This window comes from Ailuropoda melanoleuca, chromosome 7 (assembly GCF_002007445.2).
Source record: "Ailuropoda melanoleuca isolate Jingjing chromosome 7, ASM200744v2, whole genome shotgun sequence".
In the NCBI taxonomy this organism is placed as follows: domain Eukaryota; kingdom Metazoa; phylum Chordata; class Mammalia; order Carnivora; family Ursidae; genus Ailuropoda; species Ailuropoda melanoleuca.
This window is the reverse complement of record NC_048224.1, coordinates 13,448,190-13,468,614: the sequence shown is the minus strand read 5'-3', so window position 1 is coordinate 13,468,614 and position 20,425 is coordinate 13,448,190. Positions and strand designations below refer to the sequence as shown.

General features: G+C 39.3%; 1 protein-coding gene across 2 annotated transcripts in view; it reads right to left on the bottom strand.

The window, feature by feature from the left end:
* Positions 1-20,425, bottom strand: part of FOCAD (focadhesin) — a 297,598-nt gene that overhangs the window by 134,696 nt on the left and 142,477 nt on the right. For both annotated transcript variants that reach the window (XM_002918527.4, XM_034663973.1), the window contains 4 exons: positions 20,190-20,294; positions 19,680-19,781; positions 19,027-19,157; positions 17,029-17,155 (listed from right to left, as the gene is read on the bottom strand). In XM_002918527.4, the coding sequence (XP_002918573.2) occupies positions 17,029-17,155; positions 19,027-19,157; positions 19,680-19,781; positions 20,190-20,294 (465 nt within the window). The remainder of the gene's footprint in view (positions 1-17,028; positions 17,156-19,026; positions 19,158-19,679; positions 19,782-20,189; positions 20,295-20,425) is intronic.

Below are 20,425 nucleotides of genomic sequence, written 5' to 3'. Positions count from 1 at the left end.
CTCACAAGGCTAAAAATCAGTGCTCCTTCTGGGGGCTCTAGAGGAGAAGCTATTTCCTGGCCGGCTCTAGTTTTTGGAAGCTGCCTGCATGCAGTCTTTGGCTCCTGATGCCGCCTTCCTAACGTATCACCTTTTGTCCTTCTGCTTCAGCCGTCACATCACATTCTATCTCCTTGTCTCCTTCTTATGGGGACGGGAGTGATTACATTGAAGGCACCACCCAGATAATCCAGGCCAATTTAATCATCTCAAGATCCTTAATCAGATATTCAAAGTCCCCTTTCATTATATATGGTTACATTCATAGGTTCCAGAGGGATTAGGACCTCAATATCTTTGGAGGCCATTATTCAGCCTGCCACAGGAATGATTTTAAAACGTTCTGGAATTTGACAATGGTGATCGATGCACAACTTTGTGACTATACTAAAAACCACTGAATTATACACTTTAACAGTGAACTTTATGATATGGGAGTTATATCTCAGTAAAGCTGTTATTTTCTTTAAATGACACTGTTGTTAGAAAAATATAGCTATTACATGGTTCAAAAAAAAAAAGGCAAATGATTTGTGTGTAGTTGTGCTTCGGCATAACATGAAGGAATCAAGAAATTCCATTAAGTCAAGCTTAACAGTGCTTCAGACAAACTCCTTTTTTTTTCTGATAACTTTTCAACAATCCATATGCAGAATCATGTCTTAATTAAATGACACACTGCATATATATGTGTGTATACACACACGCACACACACACATATATGCCCATGTATCTATGTAGGATAATATATACACACACACACACTCACATCCCTCCCACACAAATACATGCAAAATGACAACTACATACATATGCATGCACGTACATCTATAAATTCATTTAACTGATGTGCATAAACCGTAACGGATTGCCATAGTCTAACGGAGGAGAGATGGTTCTACAACCAGGGTTCACTGTGGAACTCTCGTTCTTCCTTTGAATACCTGGCTACTGCACGTGAAACCTGACCATCTGATGGAAGTGCAAGAAACCATTAATCTACATGTTAAATCTTACTAAAGCTTTACTTCTCTCTTTTTGAGATAAAAGATAAGAAATATCCTAATACCTTCTTTCTACACCTCATGGGTAGGCTTACGCACAATCCGCTTGAGAGACCACTGCTCTTGACAGTGGTCCCGAATTTCACTGCACATCAAAGTCACTGGAGAGCTCATTAAAAAATAGCCCAGATTTCCTCTCTAGAGATTCTGATTTAGTAGGCACAAGCTTTCCACCAACTTTTGAAGGCTCTACCCTACACACCAAAAACTAGCGGCGTTCATTGTTCTGTGCAGTCTGTAACTTGGGTATAGCGGCTGAGCCAAACGAGTGACAGAGAAGGAACCATACTCCAGCTGAAGTTTTAAGTATAACACAATGAAACAAAGTCAATGACATTCCTTTATTGGATCTGTATTTCAACCATTTCAGACGGAAGCCGTTCCGAGTCAATCTCTTTAAGCAAGCTAATTGCTCAAATGACCGCTTACAGGAGCAGAGGCAGCGTGCCATGGCTCTGAAGCAAAAAGAATGGTTCCCCTGAGAATATCTAACCCATTAATGCTGAATTAGAACCCAGGGCAACGCATTCCACTTTGTCATTGTGAGAAAACTTCGGCCCAGCTTTTCATAAAGCTCAAAAAGCAGACCACAGGATCTATAGTAAGAAGTCATATAAAATCATAAAAGCAGCACACACGCAAAACATGAAAAAAGCATAAGAATGACATCCAACTAACAGCACAGTCCAGAGACTGACAAAATCCTTTACTAATAGATGATAAAACGTCTGCCAAACTTAAAACTGAAGAATTAAAAGAGTGCATACATTATCTCCCTTAAGTATTACTTCTGGATTTGCATGCACGTTGCAGAGGTATTCTGAGTAATTGGGTACCTAGGTGGAGACTTACCAAGTTCTTACTATCTTAATTCCAAATATTTCCGAAGCAAGTTAACTGCCTTTCACTAACACGTGATTTTCGTCGTCTAGTCAAGGTGAAGTGTAATCTGGGAACAGTGTTTCCAGAAATGAGCCTCCTGGTGATGTTTCATCGGAGGCAATGGGAGGGTGACATACTTCTGTTTTTCATCAACACATTTACAGGGCACAAAGACGAGCTTAAGCACCACAGATGACAATGCCGTTTTGATAAAAGTTTAATTCTGGGTCACTTAAGGGTATGTAAGGAATAAAATCTTTTTAGAAATAAACCTTTTAAATTCTTGGAAGGTACCCAAATAATGCTTTCGATAAGATCTCGAAATCCATAAAGCCTTTCAAACATTAATGCCATCTGGTCTACTACCTTGATTCAGTAATTCCCTCTTCTACACCCCATGTCCCCATTTACCCCCCAAAGAAAAACCCACCCCTTGTATAAGCTCAAACCAATATATTTTAGTCACAGGGATGGTAGCAGGGCACACAATCAGCATCATTTTAGTCACGTCATTATTTCCAGCTCAGTGGCATTGATTCAGATAAGCACAATTTGCAACCACCGAGTCCAGCTCTTCTGATGTTAAGTGGCATCATGAAACCCTCCCTGTGTCCAACTTGTTTGATCTCTTAAAGAATGCCCTGGGTTTGTGACTGAGAGCCGGAAACTCACGGCTGGATACCCTGAACAGCGTTCATGCTCGCTCACAGATGACTCACATCAGTTCAAAATCCTCAGAGACCATGAGGCCAATTCAAGAGAGAAAAACCTTTCCTACAAAATTCTTTAAACACAACATCAACAGAAAGTGGGATTAAGATCACGTACAGGGGGCAGGAGGAGCTCCTAAAAGTTGTCACCTAAGAAGTGGAGATTATAAAGTTTTCAAAGTATGGTAAGGAGATCATAGCAAATTTGGGTATGGTCAAGGGAAGACAGCAGAGGAAAGAGGATGGAAATATAAAAGCATCAACAAGGGAGGGGTTTGGGGGACTAAAGAGTACACTTACGAGGAGCACATCATTTGCTGTGCTGATCACTGTACCATACGCCTGAGACTAATGTAACACTGGATGTTCACGATACTGGAAGGAAAATTAAAAACTTAATAAAAAAGGGGGAAAAAAGCAAAAACAGGAAATGGCAAAATTTCAACACCTCACATTCAAGATTTCCCATGATAAGTTTTGATACAGCGCTCAATTTGACATGGTCTCCAAATACTTCTTCAAAAAAATAAATAAAAACAACCAATTAAACAGTGGGAAGCTTAAGTCTTTTCCTATTTAAAGAAAAAAAAAACAATATTTTTATTTTCCCACACACATCTCACATGGCGTATGTGTGCTGAACCATATAAAAATAAAACAGTTAAAATTTTATTTTGAAAATGAAAAACCATATTGAAACATCTACTTACGGGGTGACAAAGTAAATGTTATAATATCCTGCAAATGTTTGATAAAAGGTAAGTTCCTGCTGTCCTTTTAAAGTTAAAAATCAGGCCCAACTACATTGCAAATGCAAAGGGTCGTTGTGCGGGATATAAAAAGCTCAGCGTGGAAACAGATTCAACAAATGTACAAAAAGCGTTTTCATGCCCAGAAAGCACTGAAGGCATCAAAAAACATGCCCCAACTACAAATAACGTGGAGCTCAGTTCAAAAAGATCAGCAAATTCCTTCCCTAATGCATAGCAAATTAAACTTCATCAACTCCTCTGCAAGGTTGAACAGGCAATCACCTTTAAACGTCCCCACAAACAAAACCTCAGAACAACAAAAGAGGTTCCGGAGTGTAATAAATACCGAATCCACAGTAGGCGACAGAATCCTTACTGTACGCAGCTGAGAAAACCTGCCGCGGGACAATGGATCACATTTCCATATTAAATTATATTTATCACGCTGAAAAATGCTTAAACAAAATACAGGATTTCTATTGGCCATTTCTGTACCACACTCACTCCCTAAAACCTTTCAAACCTGCTGCGTCCCATTGAAAATCGTTCCCACCCCGTGGTGCTCCGAAGGAGCCGCGAGACAAAGAGCGGGGATGATGAAGAGAGGGCAGGACAACTACCTTCCCCCGTGATTTCAGAAAATAAATCAATAAAAGAGGATAGAATAGCCAAAACATAACCTTGGCATAGGGTATTTCCGGGAAAATTACCGCTGTGACAAATGGCCTAAAGTGAACTCTTGCTGCGGTCAAGAATCCCCAGGAAAGGCCCCTCCCCTCCTTATCTATTGCTCAATTGTACAATACTCCGCTTTGAAAATACAACACCCTCTTGGAGCTGGGCGAGATGAAAGAGCTTTTCTTCATGATCCTGCAACGCCTATTAATTTTTGCTACAACAGACTCACAGCTGAGTAAGAAAACAGAGGGCCAGTCCGGCCTCACGGTCCCGTCTCAAGACTCGAGAGAGAGAATGTTAAAAGTGAATGAGCCCTGCTTTTCAGGACAACGTATTGATTTTCATGTCTACACACACCAGGGCTGTTGCCCCTCCAATGGCGGGCAATTTGTTTAGACTGCAAGTTATTTTCCTCCTTGAAGCCTAAGGAGCAATGCTTCTAGACTCCTATGCACCGACAGAATTATCTTTCCAAAATGTTAGGACTCAGACACCACCTCCCGGAGCACAGGGTTAGAAATCCGTGGCTTTAGTCACAAAACAAACTGCCCCAAATATACTCACGTTTTTATCATCATTGGTAAAGCGTCATGATCGAATGGGAAAAGCACAAGAAATATAGTCAAACCACAGGGCATTCGAATCTCCGTGTTACCACGTATTTCTACGTCAGTTTGGAGGTTACTTAGACTTCCTAGACTTTTCAGCAAATATCACCTACATTGTAAGGTGATTTTGAAGTTTCACATACAATGTAATGGATGCCGAATGCCAAATATGATAACTAGCAGGAAAAATATAGCTTTTATAGTTTTGTTTTATGAAGTATAACACACGACTAAAACTACAGATCTTAATCTTCAAGTTCAATGATTTCTGACAGATGTACACACTGCTGTAATCACCACCCCGATCAAGATGGACAGACCATGGAAATAGAATGTGACCCACATACTCAATTTCAAATTTTCCAGTAACCACATTTTAAAAAGTTAAAGGAGACAGATGACATTAACTTAAATATGTTTTATTTAACCCAATATACCCAAAATACTACCATGTCAATCTGGAATTGATTTTAAAAATATTATCAATGTGGTATTTTACATGTTTTCCATAAGGCTTCGATCTGCTGTGTATTTTATGTTTGCAGCATATCATACGTTGAATTAGCCATAGTTCTAGTGCTTACTAGTCACATGTAGCTAATAGCTACGATATTACCAGTGCAGGTACAGACCACAGCCGGGAATTTCCAAAGGTCCCTTTCTACTCTATCCTCGTCCTCCCCGCCACAAGTCAACCACTATGCTGATTTGTTCCCATAGATTAATTTTGCCTATTTTTGAATTTCATATAAATGATACGTATGGACTTTTTGTGACTGGCTTCTTTAAACAAGCACGTTCTTAAGATTCGTCCATGCTGTCCCGAGTAGCAGTGGTACATTCCTTTTTCTGGCTGAATAGCATTGCACTGCACAAATACACCACTCTCTGTGCACCTGCTGACCAGCCGATGAACACTTGGGTTGTCTGCAAATACGTTACTGTCCATTAAGCTGAACTGAACATTCTTTTTTTTTTAAAAAGATTTTATTTATTTATTTGACAGAGAGAGAGACAGCCAGCGAGAGAGGGAACACAAGCAGGGAGAGTGGGAGAGGAAGAAGCAGGCTCCTAGCGGAGGAGCCCGATGTGGGGCTCGATCCTGCCCTAAGCCAAAGGCAGATGCTTAACAACTGAGCCACCCAGCTGCCCCTGAACTGAACATTCTGGTAGGAGTTTTTTTGTGGATGTGTTTTCATTTACTCAGGTATATACCTAGAAGTAGAAATGCTGGATCATAAAGTAGGTTTATGTTCATCTTTACAAAAAAACCTGCTGGGGCACCGAGGTGGCTCAGTGGGTTAAGTGCCTGACATCTGCTCAGGTCATGATCTCAGGGTCCTGACATGGAGCCCTGCGTGTAGCCCCATATTGGGCTCCACAGTTAGCTCAGAGTCTGCTTGTCCCTCTGCCCGCTCCCTGCTCATACTCTTTCTCTCTAATAAATAAATAAATAAAATCTTAAGGAAAAAAAAAATTGCCAAATACTTTCCCACCATGGTATTATCCCTTTATATTCCTGGCAATAACATAGGAGACATTCATAGGTATTAAGGTGGGCACGTATTGCATAGAACACTGGGTGTTATATACAAACAATGAATCATGGAACACTACATCAAAAACTAATGATGTACTGTATGGTGACTAACATAACATAATAAAAAAAAACATAGGAGACATTCATACCTTCCCTAATATTTGGTATTGACAGTCTTTTTAATTTTAGTGATTGCAGTGGCGTATATGTTTCCCTATGACCAACAATGTGGACCTTTTTTCATGTCTGCCAGCCAATCACGAACAGCTTCATTTTTGAAGCAAAAACAAACTTATATGAAATTACTTGTAATATTAAAATAAGGGACACACGTGCAAGGACTACCTGGGTCAGGCAGGTAACATAAATCAAGAAGGCAAAGGAACCACAGCAAATTAGAGCACACGCTCGTTGAAAGGAAGCCGGTAAGTGCTACTTAACACCAAGGGGGTCACGGCCACGTGGACAAACAGGCCAGGTACTGCAAGATATTCCTGTCTCACCAAGAGACAGGAGATATCCATCTTTTCATTTTTCATTAATATTAGAATTTAAAATATCAATCCTATGATAATCAAACAAAATAGGCCATACGTTTTCAAACTCTGACGTATAGAAATGTTACTTTTTATGAAGATATACATACTTAGTATGGTAAACAATATACCATTCAGGATTGTTATTAACTATTTGTCAAAGATGACACTTATTAAGACAAGGGCTGGCAATTTCCCGAAGGCAGATGTAATCATTTTGGGAGGCAAGGCAACAATGCCCCAAAGAAAGTTAGAAACAACTGGCCAGGGCAGCTCGCCCTTTCCTAGCAACCCTCCTATATGACCAAAGATATGCTATTATGTTCTTATTCTTAAATGACTACCCACATCATAAATATTTTGTAAGAATGTAGGTAACAGCTAATAATGCTTCGGTGGCATTGCCTACCTAGGAGTATCTGCGTTAGCTGCGAACAGAAGAATGACGTATGTTGCTAAACCAGTCCAGTTCATTTGGACAACAGTCTGGCCATTACTCAACCAGCTAAACATAGAGCTACGTGATCCAGCAATTCCACTCTTAGAGATACACCTGAGAAAAATGAAACCAATGTCCACAGAAGATCTTGTACATGAGGGGTGCCTGGGTGGCTTAGTTGGTTAAGCGTCTGCCTTGGGTTCAGGTCAGGATCCTGGGGTGCTCAGATCAAGTGATACATGGTGGGGGAAGGGGGGGGCATCCCTGCTCAGCGGGGAGTCTGCTTCTCCCTCTCCCTCTGATCCTCCCCCCTTTTTGTGTGCTCGCTCACTCTTTCGCAAATAAAATCTTAAAAAAAAAAAGGACCTTGTACGTGAGTGTTCATAACAGCATTGTTCATAATAGCCAAAAAGTGGGAAAAAATCAAATGTGCATCACCAAATGAACAGATAAAATGTGGTACAACCATACAAAGCAGTATCACCCAGCTATAAAAAATAATGTATGGCTACATGCTACAGCACAGATGAACCCTGAAAACACTATGCTAATGAAAAGCCAGTCATAAAAGGCCACATATTATATGGCTCCTTTTACATGCAATGTCCACAACAGGCAATTCTATAGAGACAAGAAAATAGATTAGTGTTTCCTAAGGCTGGGGGGAGGGTGCATGGAGGGTATGGGGTTTCTTTTTGGAGTCATGAAAATGTTCTAAAATTGGTTGTGGAGATGGCTGCACAACTCTGTGAACACTCAAAAAGCTACTGAATTGTACACTGTCAACGGGTGAAATGTAGACTATGTGAATTATATCTCCATAGGGCTGTTTTACAAGACAGCTTTCTTTGTAAACGAAAGAAAAGCTGAGAGCTAGAGATGAGCGACAGAGCCTCTCTCTTCTAGACCCAGATGTTCTTTCCCTCTGCCACGGGAACTTTCTGCGTGAGGTTTAGAGAAGGGCTCCTGTGCTGTCATCTCGCTCTCCTCTCCCTTATTTCTGAATTCCGAATACCTTCAGCCTACTTAACGCAGTGCTCCCCCCTCCTAGACTGTGAACTCCTAGGCCAGAAGTGTCTCATAAATCTTTATATCTAGACAGCCTTGCACATCCTGGCTGAAACTGTCAATATTTTTATTTCAAGGTGAATACTTTTTTGTTTCCTGCCCAAGGAATCCTCGCCTACTGTTTGCTGTTGTGGTGGCCACGGGGCTCGAGAGGGAAACCACACCACCTCCTCTTCCCTGCTCTCCTCCCCACCTCTCATCAGAAAACGAATCGATGACAACGTGGCAGAATCCTTCTGAAAGGCTACCAACTGTTTCTACTTGAACATCTTCTGGAACAGGCAACAGACTTCATGAGATTATGAGATAAATACGATCTCTTTTACATTTAAATCCATAAATCTAGAGAGCAAAACAATGACATTTTTTAAATATAAAATAAAAGCAAACCGAAGAAAAGCTGAAATTTGGATTTAATATGATCTCAAGCAAACACGATCAACTTTAAAAGCACTTATAATAACAATACACAAATGATTTAAAAAGAAAACTAATTAAGGGGCGCCTGGGTGGCTCAGTTGGTTAAGCGGCTGACTTTGGCTCAGGTCATGATCTCGGGGTCCTGGGATGGAGCCCCGTGTTGGGCTCTGAGCTCAGTGGGGAGCCTGATTGTCCCTCTCTCTTTCCCTCTGCTCCTCCCCTCTCTTGTATGTGTGCACGCCCTCTCTCTCAAATAAATAAAATGTTTAAAAATAAAAATTAAAAAAATAAAAACTAATTAAAAATAGTTAACTTTTTACAACTTGTACTTAAAAACCCATATTGAATTAAATCACCACCCTGCCTCCTGTATTAATAATTCTCCAAAGCCCTAAAGCTAAACCTACATTGGGCAAATTCACTATGAGGAAACAATTTAGATCGTTCCTTTCCTTAATGACAGCTTGTAATTTGGAGACATAAGGGATTATGGGCTCCTGGTAGCAAGCACAAGGATCATAACAAGAAATGCTATGAAGGAGTTAATGACGTAGTGACACAACTGAACTGTTCTCCCTAGTAGCAAACAATACTGCTAGAAACTTGGGTACAAATAGCTACATTCCACCTCTCATGCTCAGGTAAACGTGGAAAAGTTACTACAAAAATAAGTTCGCTATTTAACAAGATCATAAAAATATCCTTAGAACCCTAAAATATTTATTCTAAGAAAATAATCCAAAAGAAAGTTAAAACTTTACATAGGTAATTATTTCTTAGACTATTAATTATAAAGACAGAAAAGTGGGGGGCACCTGCATGGCTCAGGTCATGATCTCAGGGATTGAGCGCCCCCCCCCACCCCGGTCGGGCTCCGTGCTCAGCGGGAGTCTGCTTGGGATTTTCTCTTTCCCTCTCGCTCTCTTTAAAATAATAAATCTTTTTAAAAAATAAATAAAGAGAAAAAGGTTGGAAGCAACTTAAAATTCAATCAAAAATGAATTATTTGTGGGGTGCCTGGGTGGCTTAGTCAGTTGAACAACCAACTCTTGGTTTCATCTCAGGTCCTGACCTCAGAGTTGTGAGATCGAGCCCCGAGTTGGGCTCTGTGCTCAGCGCACAGTCTGCTTGTCCCTCTCTCCCTCTGCTCCCTGCCCCTTTGCTTTCTCTCTTTCTCAAATACATAAATAAATAAAATCTTTTTAAAAAATTTTTAAGAAATGAATTATTTGATTATGATACTTTAACTCAATGGAATGTAATTTAGTCATTAAAATATGTAGCAAAAGGGTGCCTGGGTGGCTCAGTCAGTTAGTTGAGTGTCTGCCTTCAGCTCGGGTCGTGATCCCTGAGTCCTGGGATCAAGCCCCGTGTTGGACTCCCTCCTCAATGGGAAGTCTGCTTCTCTCTCTGCCCCTCTCATGCTCTCTCTCTCTCTCAAATGAAATCTTAAACATATATCTCTATAATGGAAAGGAAAACGAACATAATGAAAATGCTTTTGTGAAAAGTTGATGAGGGATACTATATTTTTCATTGTTCAAAGTAAATGTGATACTATAAAAACCAAATGTCTTTAAAGGAGATATAAAAACATTCAACACACCTTTAAATTATAAAATCTAATTTTTAATCAGTAAAAACACTAAAAATTAATCTAGTTTAGTTTAAAACATCTTTTTCATTAGGATCTTTATGCCAACCCTAAATTATATAAACTCTTGCAGTAAACCAATCACAAAGGAAATGGAGGAGAAGTGTGGGAAATGAGTCCAAATGTCACACTCACAAAAAGATTTCTCCAATAATATCATACCATAAACAACTGAACACAAGCATGACTAACAAAAACACATAGCGGTCGTTTGTGAATTCTCTCTCAACAAAGCTAGGGTTTTTTATTTATTTATTTTTAAGATTTTTATTTATTTGACAGAGACAGCCAGCGAGAGAGGGAACACAAGCAGGGGAGTGGGAGAGGAAGAAGCAGGCTCCCAGCAGAGGAGCCTGATGTGGGGCTCGATCCCAGGACTTTGGGATCACGCCCTGAGCCGAAGGTAGACGCTTAACGACTGAGCCACCCAGGCGCCCCAAAGCTAGGGTTTTTTAAAAAAGTGATTAAGACATAGACTTTGAATTGAGGCAGATCTGGATTTGAATCCTAGCTCTACCACATGTTGGCTATATGATCTTGGGCAATTATTTAACTACTGTCAGCGTCCCAGAAGAAAACAGTACCTTTCACGTAGAGAGCTTCTTTTAGTAAGATTAAATGAGATAATAAATATAATGACTGTAATCTATAATAGTTACTATATAGAAAACACTCAGTAAAACAACAGATGCTTACTAATACTATTATTAAAACGTCTCTAATAGTTTTCTATCAACTGAAATGAAAGCATTCTGCTAATTTCATTAAAAATAAAGAAAATGTAATATGTAGACAAAGTGCTAAAATGGAACATACGAGTCTTTATCTGATATTTCATATGGTTTGATAAGCTCTCTCTGTAGTAAAAGGCCCGTAAAAAAGCTCATGATTTCCCAGTCTCCTTTACTTTGATAGATGAGAACAAAACTGTTCTACTAATCATTCCTATAGGAACAAAATGTAACTTGGCTGACGAGGCGAGTTAAAAGCTATGGAGAAAATATTCAAAGGATCACAATAGACATTTCTCCAAAAAGATATACAAGTGGCTAAGAAACACAAAAAAAGACACTCAATATCATTAGTCATCAGGGAAATGCAAATCAAAGCCTTATAAGATACCACTTCACACTCGCTAGGATGGCTACAGTTAGAAAAAAGAAAGAAAAGGCAGCTAAGAGGAAGTGTTGCTAAGGATGAGGAGAAATTAGAATCTTCGTACACTGCTGGTGGGAATGCAAAATGGCGCAGCCACTTTGGAAAACAGTCTGGCAATTTCTTAAATGTTAGACACAGAGTAAAAGCATGTGACCCAGCAATTCCATTCCTAGGAGTGTATCTCCCCAAAATGAAAACATACGCTATGCCAAAATCTGTACAGGAATGTTCTTAGCAGCATTATTCATAATAGACAAAAAAAGGGGAAAAACCCAAATGTTCATTAACTGATAAATGGATAAAATGTAGAATTGCCATGTAGAATATTATCTGACCATAAAAAGAAATGAAGTATTGATACATGATACAACATTGATGAACCTTGAAAACATGCTGGGTAAAAGAAGCCAGTCACAAAAAAACAATATATTGTATGATTCCACTTATATACTGTCCAGAACAGGCAAATCCATAGAGACAGAAAGTAGATTCATGATTGCCGGAGCCTAGAGCTAGGGCAAATGTGAGGGGTTGGGGGTGACAGCTAAAGGGTACAAGCTTTTCCTGTGGAGGTGATGAATGTTCTAAAATTGATTGTGGTGATGACTGCAGAACTCTGAAAATATACTAAATCCATCGAATTATAAACATTTAAATGGATGAAATGAATAGTACGTAAATTATAGCTTAAATTTTTTTTTTAAAGAGAGAGAATATTGTTTCTCAGAGACATAACTTTATATTAAGTCAAAAAGACATGGGGCGCCTAGGTGGCACAGTCAGTTAAGCAACCCATTCTTGATTTCAGTTCAGGTCATGATCTCAGGGTTGCAAGATCAAACCCTGAGTAGGGTTCTGAGTTGAGACTCAGTGTGGAGTTGGCTTAAGATTCTCTCTCTCCCTCTCCCCCCTTCCCCACTTGCATGTGCAAGCTTTCTCTCTCAAATAAATTAATAAATCTTTTTTAAAAAGAAGAAAATTAAGGCAAATAGGGATGGAATGGGGCAAAAAGTGATGAGATGAGAAAACTGGCAAAAAATACGGAAAAGATAATGCAAGAATATTAATTTTCCTTTGAAAATGGCAAACCCTCTGCTTGAAGATAAAGAAAAGTACTTCTTTCAATGCTCATATTTTTCAAAGGAAGGAAGCCTCAAAATTACAAAAGAAAGTCAGATGTGGAGTGTCTTGGATCTATTTTCCTTCTCTTTCATTTATGAGTCATGGGACCTTAGAAAGTTGCTTAAATTGCCAGAGCCACTGTTTCTTCAGTATAAAATGAATCCCCATATCACCAAATGTCCTAATTCACATTAGGTACCCCAGAAATATTAGCTGTAACTTGTAAAAAGTAGTTCAGCCATAAAAAAAAAAAAAATGTGTGAAGTCCTGAATCAATATACCAATAGTGTTAGGAAAGAATATGTTTCTTTTCCAGTTCCAAAATGGAAACTACATTCTTGTCTTTACGGTTAACCAAGATTCTAGAACTTCCCCTTACATTTTTTTGTTCAGTAAAGCAGCATAAAAGAAGCCCACATTGGAAACACCATCTTCACCTTCAGAGAGTTGGCACTGGGATGGAAGCCATCCTTTCAATCTCTCATTGGAGACCATGATAAATGATTAAGGAATAGGAATTACAAGTTTAATCTGTTCCTCCAAGAAAATGAAATTCATAATTGTGATTCAAATTGAGGAGTCCAGTGTCGATCTTAAGGAAAATAGCTCTACTTGTTTTAAAAAGCAAGGATGGGAAAGACCAATGAACTCCAACTTGGGATGGTTTTCGAAATGAGATATTTTCTAAAAGATAGGGTTATTCAATTTTACTCTTTTCCTTATTCATCTTTAAAATATCATTGTTTTCAGCTTTCTATATTCTTAATTATATTTGATAGTCAAGGATCTAAAAAGCAGTGGATAGACAAATTACTACCAAATGCTACTGGGAAATACATTTATAACTATGCTGAATATCTTCAGTCTTGAAACTCTTGGCAACCATCAACTGTTTCACACATGATATCAATTAGAAGACAGAATAAATGGCCTCAAAGAATGCATGCCGGCTTCTGTGGATAGCATGCTGGCACCAAAAAAAAAAAAAAAAATAGCCCAAAATTAGTAAATGTGTCCTGGCAAGAACCACCAAATTGACTATATTTTGCAAATTTAACACACATCACAGGACATAACAGCAGCAGCTTCACAGATAATGAACACACACCAAAAAAAGCATGGAATGGCTTAAACAAAACACAAAGATAAATTACTACTGTCAAGGTTCATCAAGGGGAAATAGATTATTTCTACTTATTTAAATGAACATACAGCTATTTATTACAAAATATTTTTTTAAAAGAGTATTTCTATTACCAAAATTAACTGTGATGCAGTCAGTTTTGACAAATTCCACAATTCAGGAAAAAAATATATAATTCCACAACTCAGGACACTTGTACTATCTATAAGGAAGAGATGGTAAATAACTGTGTGCCTCTGGTAAGGGTCAATAAAATAGTTTATCCTCTCAGACAAGAAAGATGAAAAATAAGGGATAAGAAAATAAGCATTCTTAATAAAAAATGTAAGTTAACTGATTGCCAGTATTGCTTTATGATTTATTAATACTCATCTTAATACAAAAGATTCAAAAAGCCTACATCTGTTGTTAGAAAGACAGGGTGGATTTATTTCATTTGCAACCTGTCAGCTGAACTTTTTTAAAAGTGAATTTTTTTAAGGTTTAATTTATTTATTTATTTGAGAGACAGGGAGTGTGCACAAGCAGGGTGGGGGAGGGGCAGAGGGAGAAGGTCAAGTGGACTCCACACTGAGAACAGAGCCTAACGCGGGGCTTGATCTCATGACCTGACATGATGACCTGAGCCAAAACCAAGAGTCGGACGCTCAACCAACTGAGCCACCCAGGTGCCCCTTAAAAGTGAATTTTTGATAAAAACATCGTATGGGATCTGGATTTCATAACATGAAAAGAAACAAAAGGGGGAGAACTGAAAGACAACAGAAAACAGAAATGCCTTTAACCAAGCAGAGGAAGGGTATTAAAGTATCATAAGAAGACACAGACTTCATCAAATAAAATACCTAGACATGATGTCTCAATTTCTCTAGAAGAGATGGAACGTGAGAAGCAAAGTAGCTGCTGTGGGCAGAACATTTGTATCCCCACCAAAATTCATATACTGAAATCGGAGTTCTCAAGGGGATAGCTTTAGGAGCTGGGATCTTTGGGGGAATGACTAGGTTATGAGATTAGTGACCACATAAAGAGTCTCTGGAGAGATCTCTTGCCCCTGCAGCTATGCGAGGTTAAAGCTATCTATAAAGATGGCCGTCTAGGATCCGAGAAGGAGGCCCTCACCAGACACCTTGAGCTCAAACTTACCGACCTCCAGACCATGTTTGGAGGTCCATAAATGTTTGTTAATAAATGACCCAGTTAACGTTATGTTATGTTATAGCAGCCTGAATGGATTTAGACCATATTCAGTAAAATCCTCTGGGTAGGAGTTTGGATTGGGGGAATAGACTTCAACAATCCTACAGTGTCTCCTTTAAGTATTGAAAGAAGTAACTAGAGCTTCAGCACTGAAAGGAGACGATACCATCTGTAGGAAGAAATTAAGTCACTGTCCTATATCATGTGAGCTTCTGGAAAAGATTAAAAGCAAAAGACTACTTAGAACCTCCTTGATGCCACTCACTATATCCAACTATGTACCAATTTTTCGGGAGTAAGCTCAACATTTAAAGAGCACCTATGTGGGCCCGCATTACACAAGGCTTCTTTTAGTTTTTTGAGTAATCTTTTATCTTCATTTGAAGAACCAGAGGCTCAGTGGTTAAGCAAACTAACCAAAGGATAGGAAGTGAATAACTGGTATAGATCAGGTGGAGTCCCACAAGTGCCCCAAGACAAAGACACTTCCTGCCACATCAGGCCACATTCTTCATACCTCCAGTACCAACTACAGTTAATGATATCCTAGAGAAAATGGAATGAGAAAAATTAGCACCACACACTGAGCATTTCGTATGAGTTAATAAGCCTCTACAGACAACAGAGCCGGGTAGTAACAGCAGAGGGTGGGTGGAGAACACAATGGAATTACAGACACGGTAAGACAAAATTACCATTTGTTAGAAGGAAAAAGTTAATTTTGGAAATGACTTGATTCCTGTTTGGAAAAAATAATGAAAAGGAAATACTCCAAAATGGTAACACTGATCACCGTTTGGAGGTGAAAGCATAGAATTCTCTCTTCTCTCAAAGCTTCTCTTAAAAAGTCATTTCAAAATGAGGTTTTAGAATTCTTCATTGTGAAAGCAAGATCATTATTAAAGCGACACTTCCCAATTCCAGATGACTAACTGAAGCAATAAAAAGCTAAAGTCCTTGGTTTTGTGAGTTGTCCCCAGCTGTAACGGCCCTCTGCTATGAACCCCTAACAACTCTGCCAACCACGGGGCCCACGGTCTAAAGCACTGCCCTCAGCACACATCGGTTCCTCAACAGTGATGATGCTCTCTGCTAAAATCAGCGTCTGCCCAAAAGAACAGTTTAGTCTCATACCAAGATCCTGAGTAAACAACCTCCCTCGAAGGTCTATTTTCCTCATCTATAAAATGGTGTTATAATCCCCACATTGCAGGATTAATGAGGAGCATAAACGAAAAGTACTTAGCCCAAGAACACGAGCACAGAAACGCTAGTACAGTCACTGCCTGTATTATTATATCATTATATTCATCAGCATATCAACCATAACTGCCAAAGCCAGGAGAATTCCACTTCGTCTCCTTTCACTAAAAGACGACTATCGTGTAAGTACGTCTCACTGCGTCAGAAACTTTGGTTAGGTTGATCAATGATCTTGGACATAATTAGCCCCTTTCTCCAAAATGGATAAGATTCTCTCTGCTGTGCTGTCATCTGGGGAGCGGTCTCACGTTCAGACAATGCTTAGAGGCTCAAGTCTAACATCAATCCATCCTACCCAAACTGATCACTAGGAAAGAAAGGATCCTTCGCCAGTCTCCAAGCCAACAATAATTTTTGTGCACTATAAAACTGCCACAGGCGTACGCCCATCTCTTCGCCTCCTCTGCTTCGAAGGCTCACTAATCACAAACGTAAGAAGCAGCTTTACCCAAGAGTTCTTCTAGGAGTATAACCTTCCTGTCTCTGTTACCAAAAATAAATAAGAACAAGGGAAAACACAGAGCAGTTGTCTTGAGCCTCTAGAGAACGTCCGCAGGACCACCTGTTTCAAGACTCCCCTCTAGAAAGAATTTGGAAAGTAGAAGGTCTTGCCTCACTTCCCAAACAAAAATCTCTGGGAATGAATATTCAGACACTCAATTAATTAAATCTAAGCTTACCTCCTTGTAACTACCACGGCTTGGACAATATCGTCTTTGAAAGGATCCAAAACAATGTTAAAAAGCCTACCTCCGCTTGGCAGAGCGCGTGAAGACCTTGGAGCACCAAGGCTGCCGGAGTAGCTTGATCAGGTTTGGTGCATTCGTTCAACACCTGGGAAACGGCGGCCAGCATATCTGCGCCATGCTGGTAAGGCCTACAAGAAACCATAGTTGAGAAACAAGATGAAAGCCAACGAGGCCACGCCCCCTCCCAGGTCTTTTGCCTGAATAAAAAGCATGAGTGTTTTTCTTTACCCTTACGTCCATTAAATGTTGACCTTCAAATACTAACATATGTTTTCTGCCAAGATTTGCATCAACGTCGCTCCTGCTGTAACGTAAGGCTCAACTTTGATAAAGAACCATTATCCAAGCAAGAGGACACTTGCTAACAAATTTTCTTCTCCCTAAACTGTAAATCCTACTGCCTGAATTGACAAAAACTCAAGTCTATGATGGCGGTGAGAAGAACTGACTTAACTCACTGAGATTATCAGTAAAGAGAGAGGTATTCCTGCCTGCCGGATGCTCTGGTAGCAGCCGCGGACTACAAAAGCAGGGACCGGAGAGGAGAAGATAATTTCTCACAGCAGTGATACTAAGGTGGTTACCCCTATCACCATAATGATGCCAATGATGACGGCGATGATGATAAAAGTAATGATATGAATTATAACTAACTAAACACCCATCTCACGCCAGGCCCTACACTGGATTCACTCACTCCTCCTCCTCCTCCCCCTCTTCCTCTCCTCTCTATTCCACATGTCATCTGCTATCCCCAGAATGATATTAACTTCTCAAAGAAATGCTCAGATCCATCCTTGGCTTTCCATGTAACCGCTGAGTGATAAAATAGTTTTCTCTAAGAAACTACCAATGGATGAAATTGCCTGGCTGGATTCCACTGTTTCACTGTCTGGCAAACAGTAATCATTTTCCAAAACTGGAAATAGGGGCAGATCTTGAGGTGGAATACTGAATAAGTCATCAACGGACTCTGACCTGCTCTGTTATTTAACCTTTCCTGAACCTCAGCTTTAAGCACATAAAATCAAAATGTCGGCTAATAATCCTTCATCTCTAAAATGTCTTCCATGCCAGTAGCTCAAAATAATGCACACTCCCGGGTCTTGGGCTTCACGTGCGTGACCTGTAGAATGAGGTTATGTTGGTGTTGCCAAAAGGCTGAAGCTTAGACAAGGGGAGGACTGTGGAGGTTTAGATACATCCTGATCCCAGATTTGAAACAAGAATCATCCATGTGACGAGCTTCGGGATTAATCCCTAAACTCCAACAGCAGAGTCACTTCCCTAATACCTTCGTGTCTTCCTCAACTGTAGAGCATACAGGGATTCAAAATCAGGCCTTCCCTGTAATAATTCCTAGTAATTAATTCCAAGCAATGAGTCACAAATGAGATCTTCCCTATTCAAACTCCTTATAACAATTAGGTATAACATAGGGAAAATGTAAGAAAGAATAGCTGACTATAGGGATGCCTAGATGGCTCAGTCAGTTAAGCATCTGCCTTTGGCTCAGGTCATGATCTCAGGGTCCCGGGATCGAGTCCCCACATCAGGCTCCCAGCTCAGCAGGGAGCCTGCTTCTCCCTCTACCTGTGATCTCTCTCTCATGCTGACAAAAAAATAAAAAAATTAAAAAAAAAAAAAAAAAAAGAACAGTTGACTATAGTCTACTGGTTAGGTTTCAGAGATTTGTATACCAAAAACCAGAAAACATAGCATCATAGTTTTTATTATAATATTATTATCCAGGAAAGGATACAAATTTCCTATAAATATAGATACAAGGCTAGATCTGAAATACAAAGGACATGCTTGCTTCTCAAAGTTATTATCTAATCTTACTAAGTTCTACAATCAGAAAACTGGAACTGAAAATTAATTTACTCTTACTCAAATATCCTCTGCCTATCATTCCTAGTTTCTTGCTTGCAATAAAAAAATTAAGAGCAAAAGAATGTATCATGATATCCACTTCCAAGGATTAAGCACATCCTACCTTTGCTTACATATGTCTCGGATCGATGCTGCTTTGGCGATGAGTTTTTCCCACTGGGCTTCCTTGCCCACAGACAGAGAAGGCACATCGGACATGGCCATGAAACGCTGCAGCTCAGGGTAGACACGATCCTAAGGTGGCAATTTCATAAAAAAGGTAATTTCCCAACTTGAGTTGAATAATCATTTTACATAGCATTTTTACCTCCAAATCTCACATCTGCATCACTAATTATAAAGCATTTCTTCTAATCAGCAGAGAAGAATGCTTTTGTGATTGCTGGGGATTTTCTTACAGACCCAGGTACTGTTCATTTCATAAGGCAAGAAAAAGGTGGCTGAATCTCACCCTAATTACAAAGGCTCTAATCACGTGTAATCATATTTCTATTACTTTTTCCATGCAGATGGAAAAAAAATTTTCAGAATTAAGGAAATAAGTTTTTTTTTCTATTCTCAATTTCTCTTTGACAGTCAGTCACAACTGACTGCAATACAGATCAAAAGCATCACGCCGAACCAAAATTTCTCAATGCAATCACTGATGCCACTCCTTAACACTACTGTATCAAAGCACTGTCACACACACTGACAAAATTAATTTGCTTTGGTGAAAGGAAAATGTTTAATACACAAGTGTATCTCTGAGCTCACCTGCTTTTCCCACAAAGATGTCAACAAGCGCAGGGTGACAGCTCTTAGTTGTGGAGTGGTTCCAAGAAGTTGGATCACTCGTAGAATTTGTCCTATACACACCTAGAAAATATTGAAGAAATTTTGGTTTCACAAATGTAAAGGTAGGTAATCCTCAGGTTAACAAAAGAATGTGAAAATCCCTTATTGAAGAATAAAGATCGAAATAGAAGCTAACTACAATATGACTGATCTTCTCAGACATGGGGGATAGTTTTGGGGAAAGGCTAGCTAGCAATCCTGGGGGAATAAGACCTAATCTCAGACAACAGCCAATGTGAAAATTTGGCTACTAAATGATTCCAAAGAATCAATTTTTAAATACCATAATAAATACTTCTGGCCCAACAAGGGAAGTAGTGGTCATGACAAAATTAAGGGCTCAAAATTTCATCATACCAAACAAAATTCAACGTATTATTCATGCCTCACTCTCTTTTTGTCCCCAAGTAAATTGGTTAATATACAAACCTTGTGAACACCAAGTGTAGGTAAAGTATACAAGATGTCATTATATAATACAGGTTCCAGTGGTCTTCCCAATTTGAACATCAAAACTGGAATCAGATTTGGTACCTAAAATGAATTTAAAGAATGTATTCATTGTGCCTTCTAAAGGAAATCTATCTCTAATGCAATCATTATTTTGTTTTTCCTCAAAAGAATAATGGGAATATATATAACTTTGAAGACAAAAAAATGTTAGC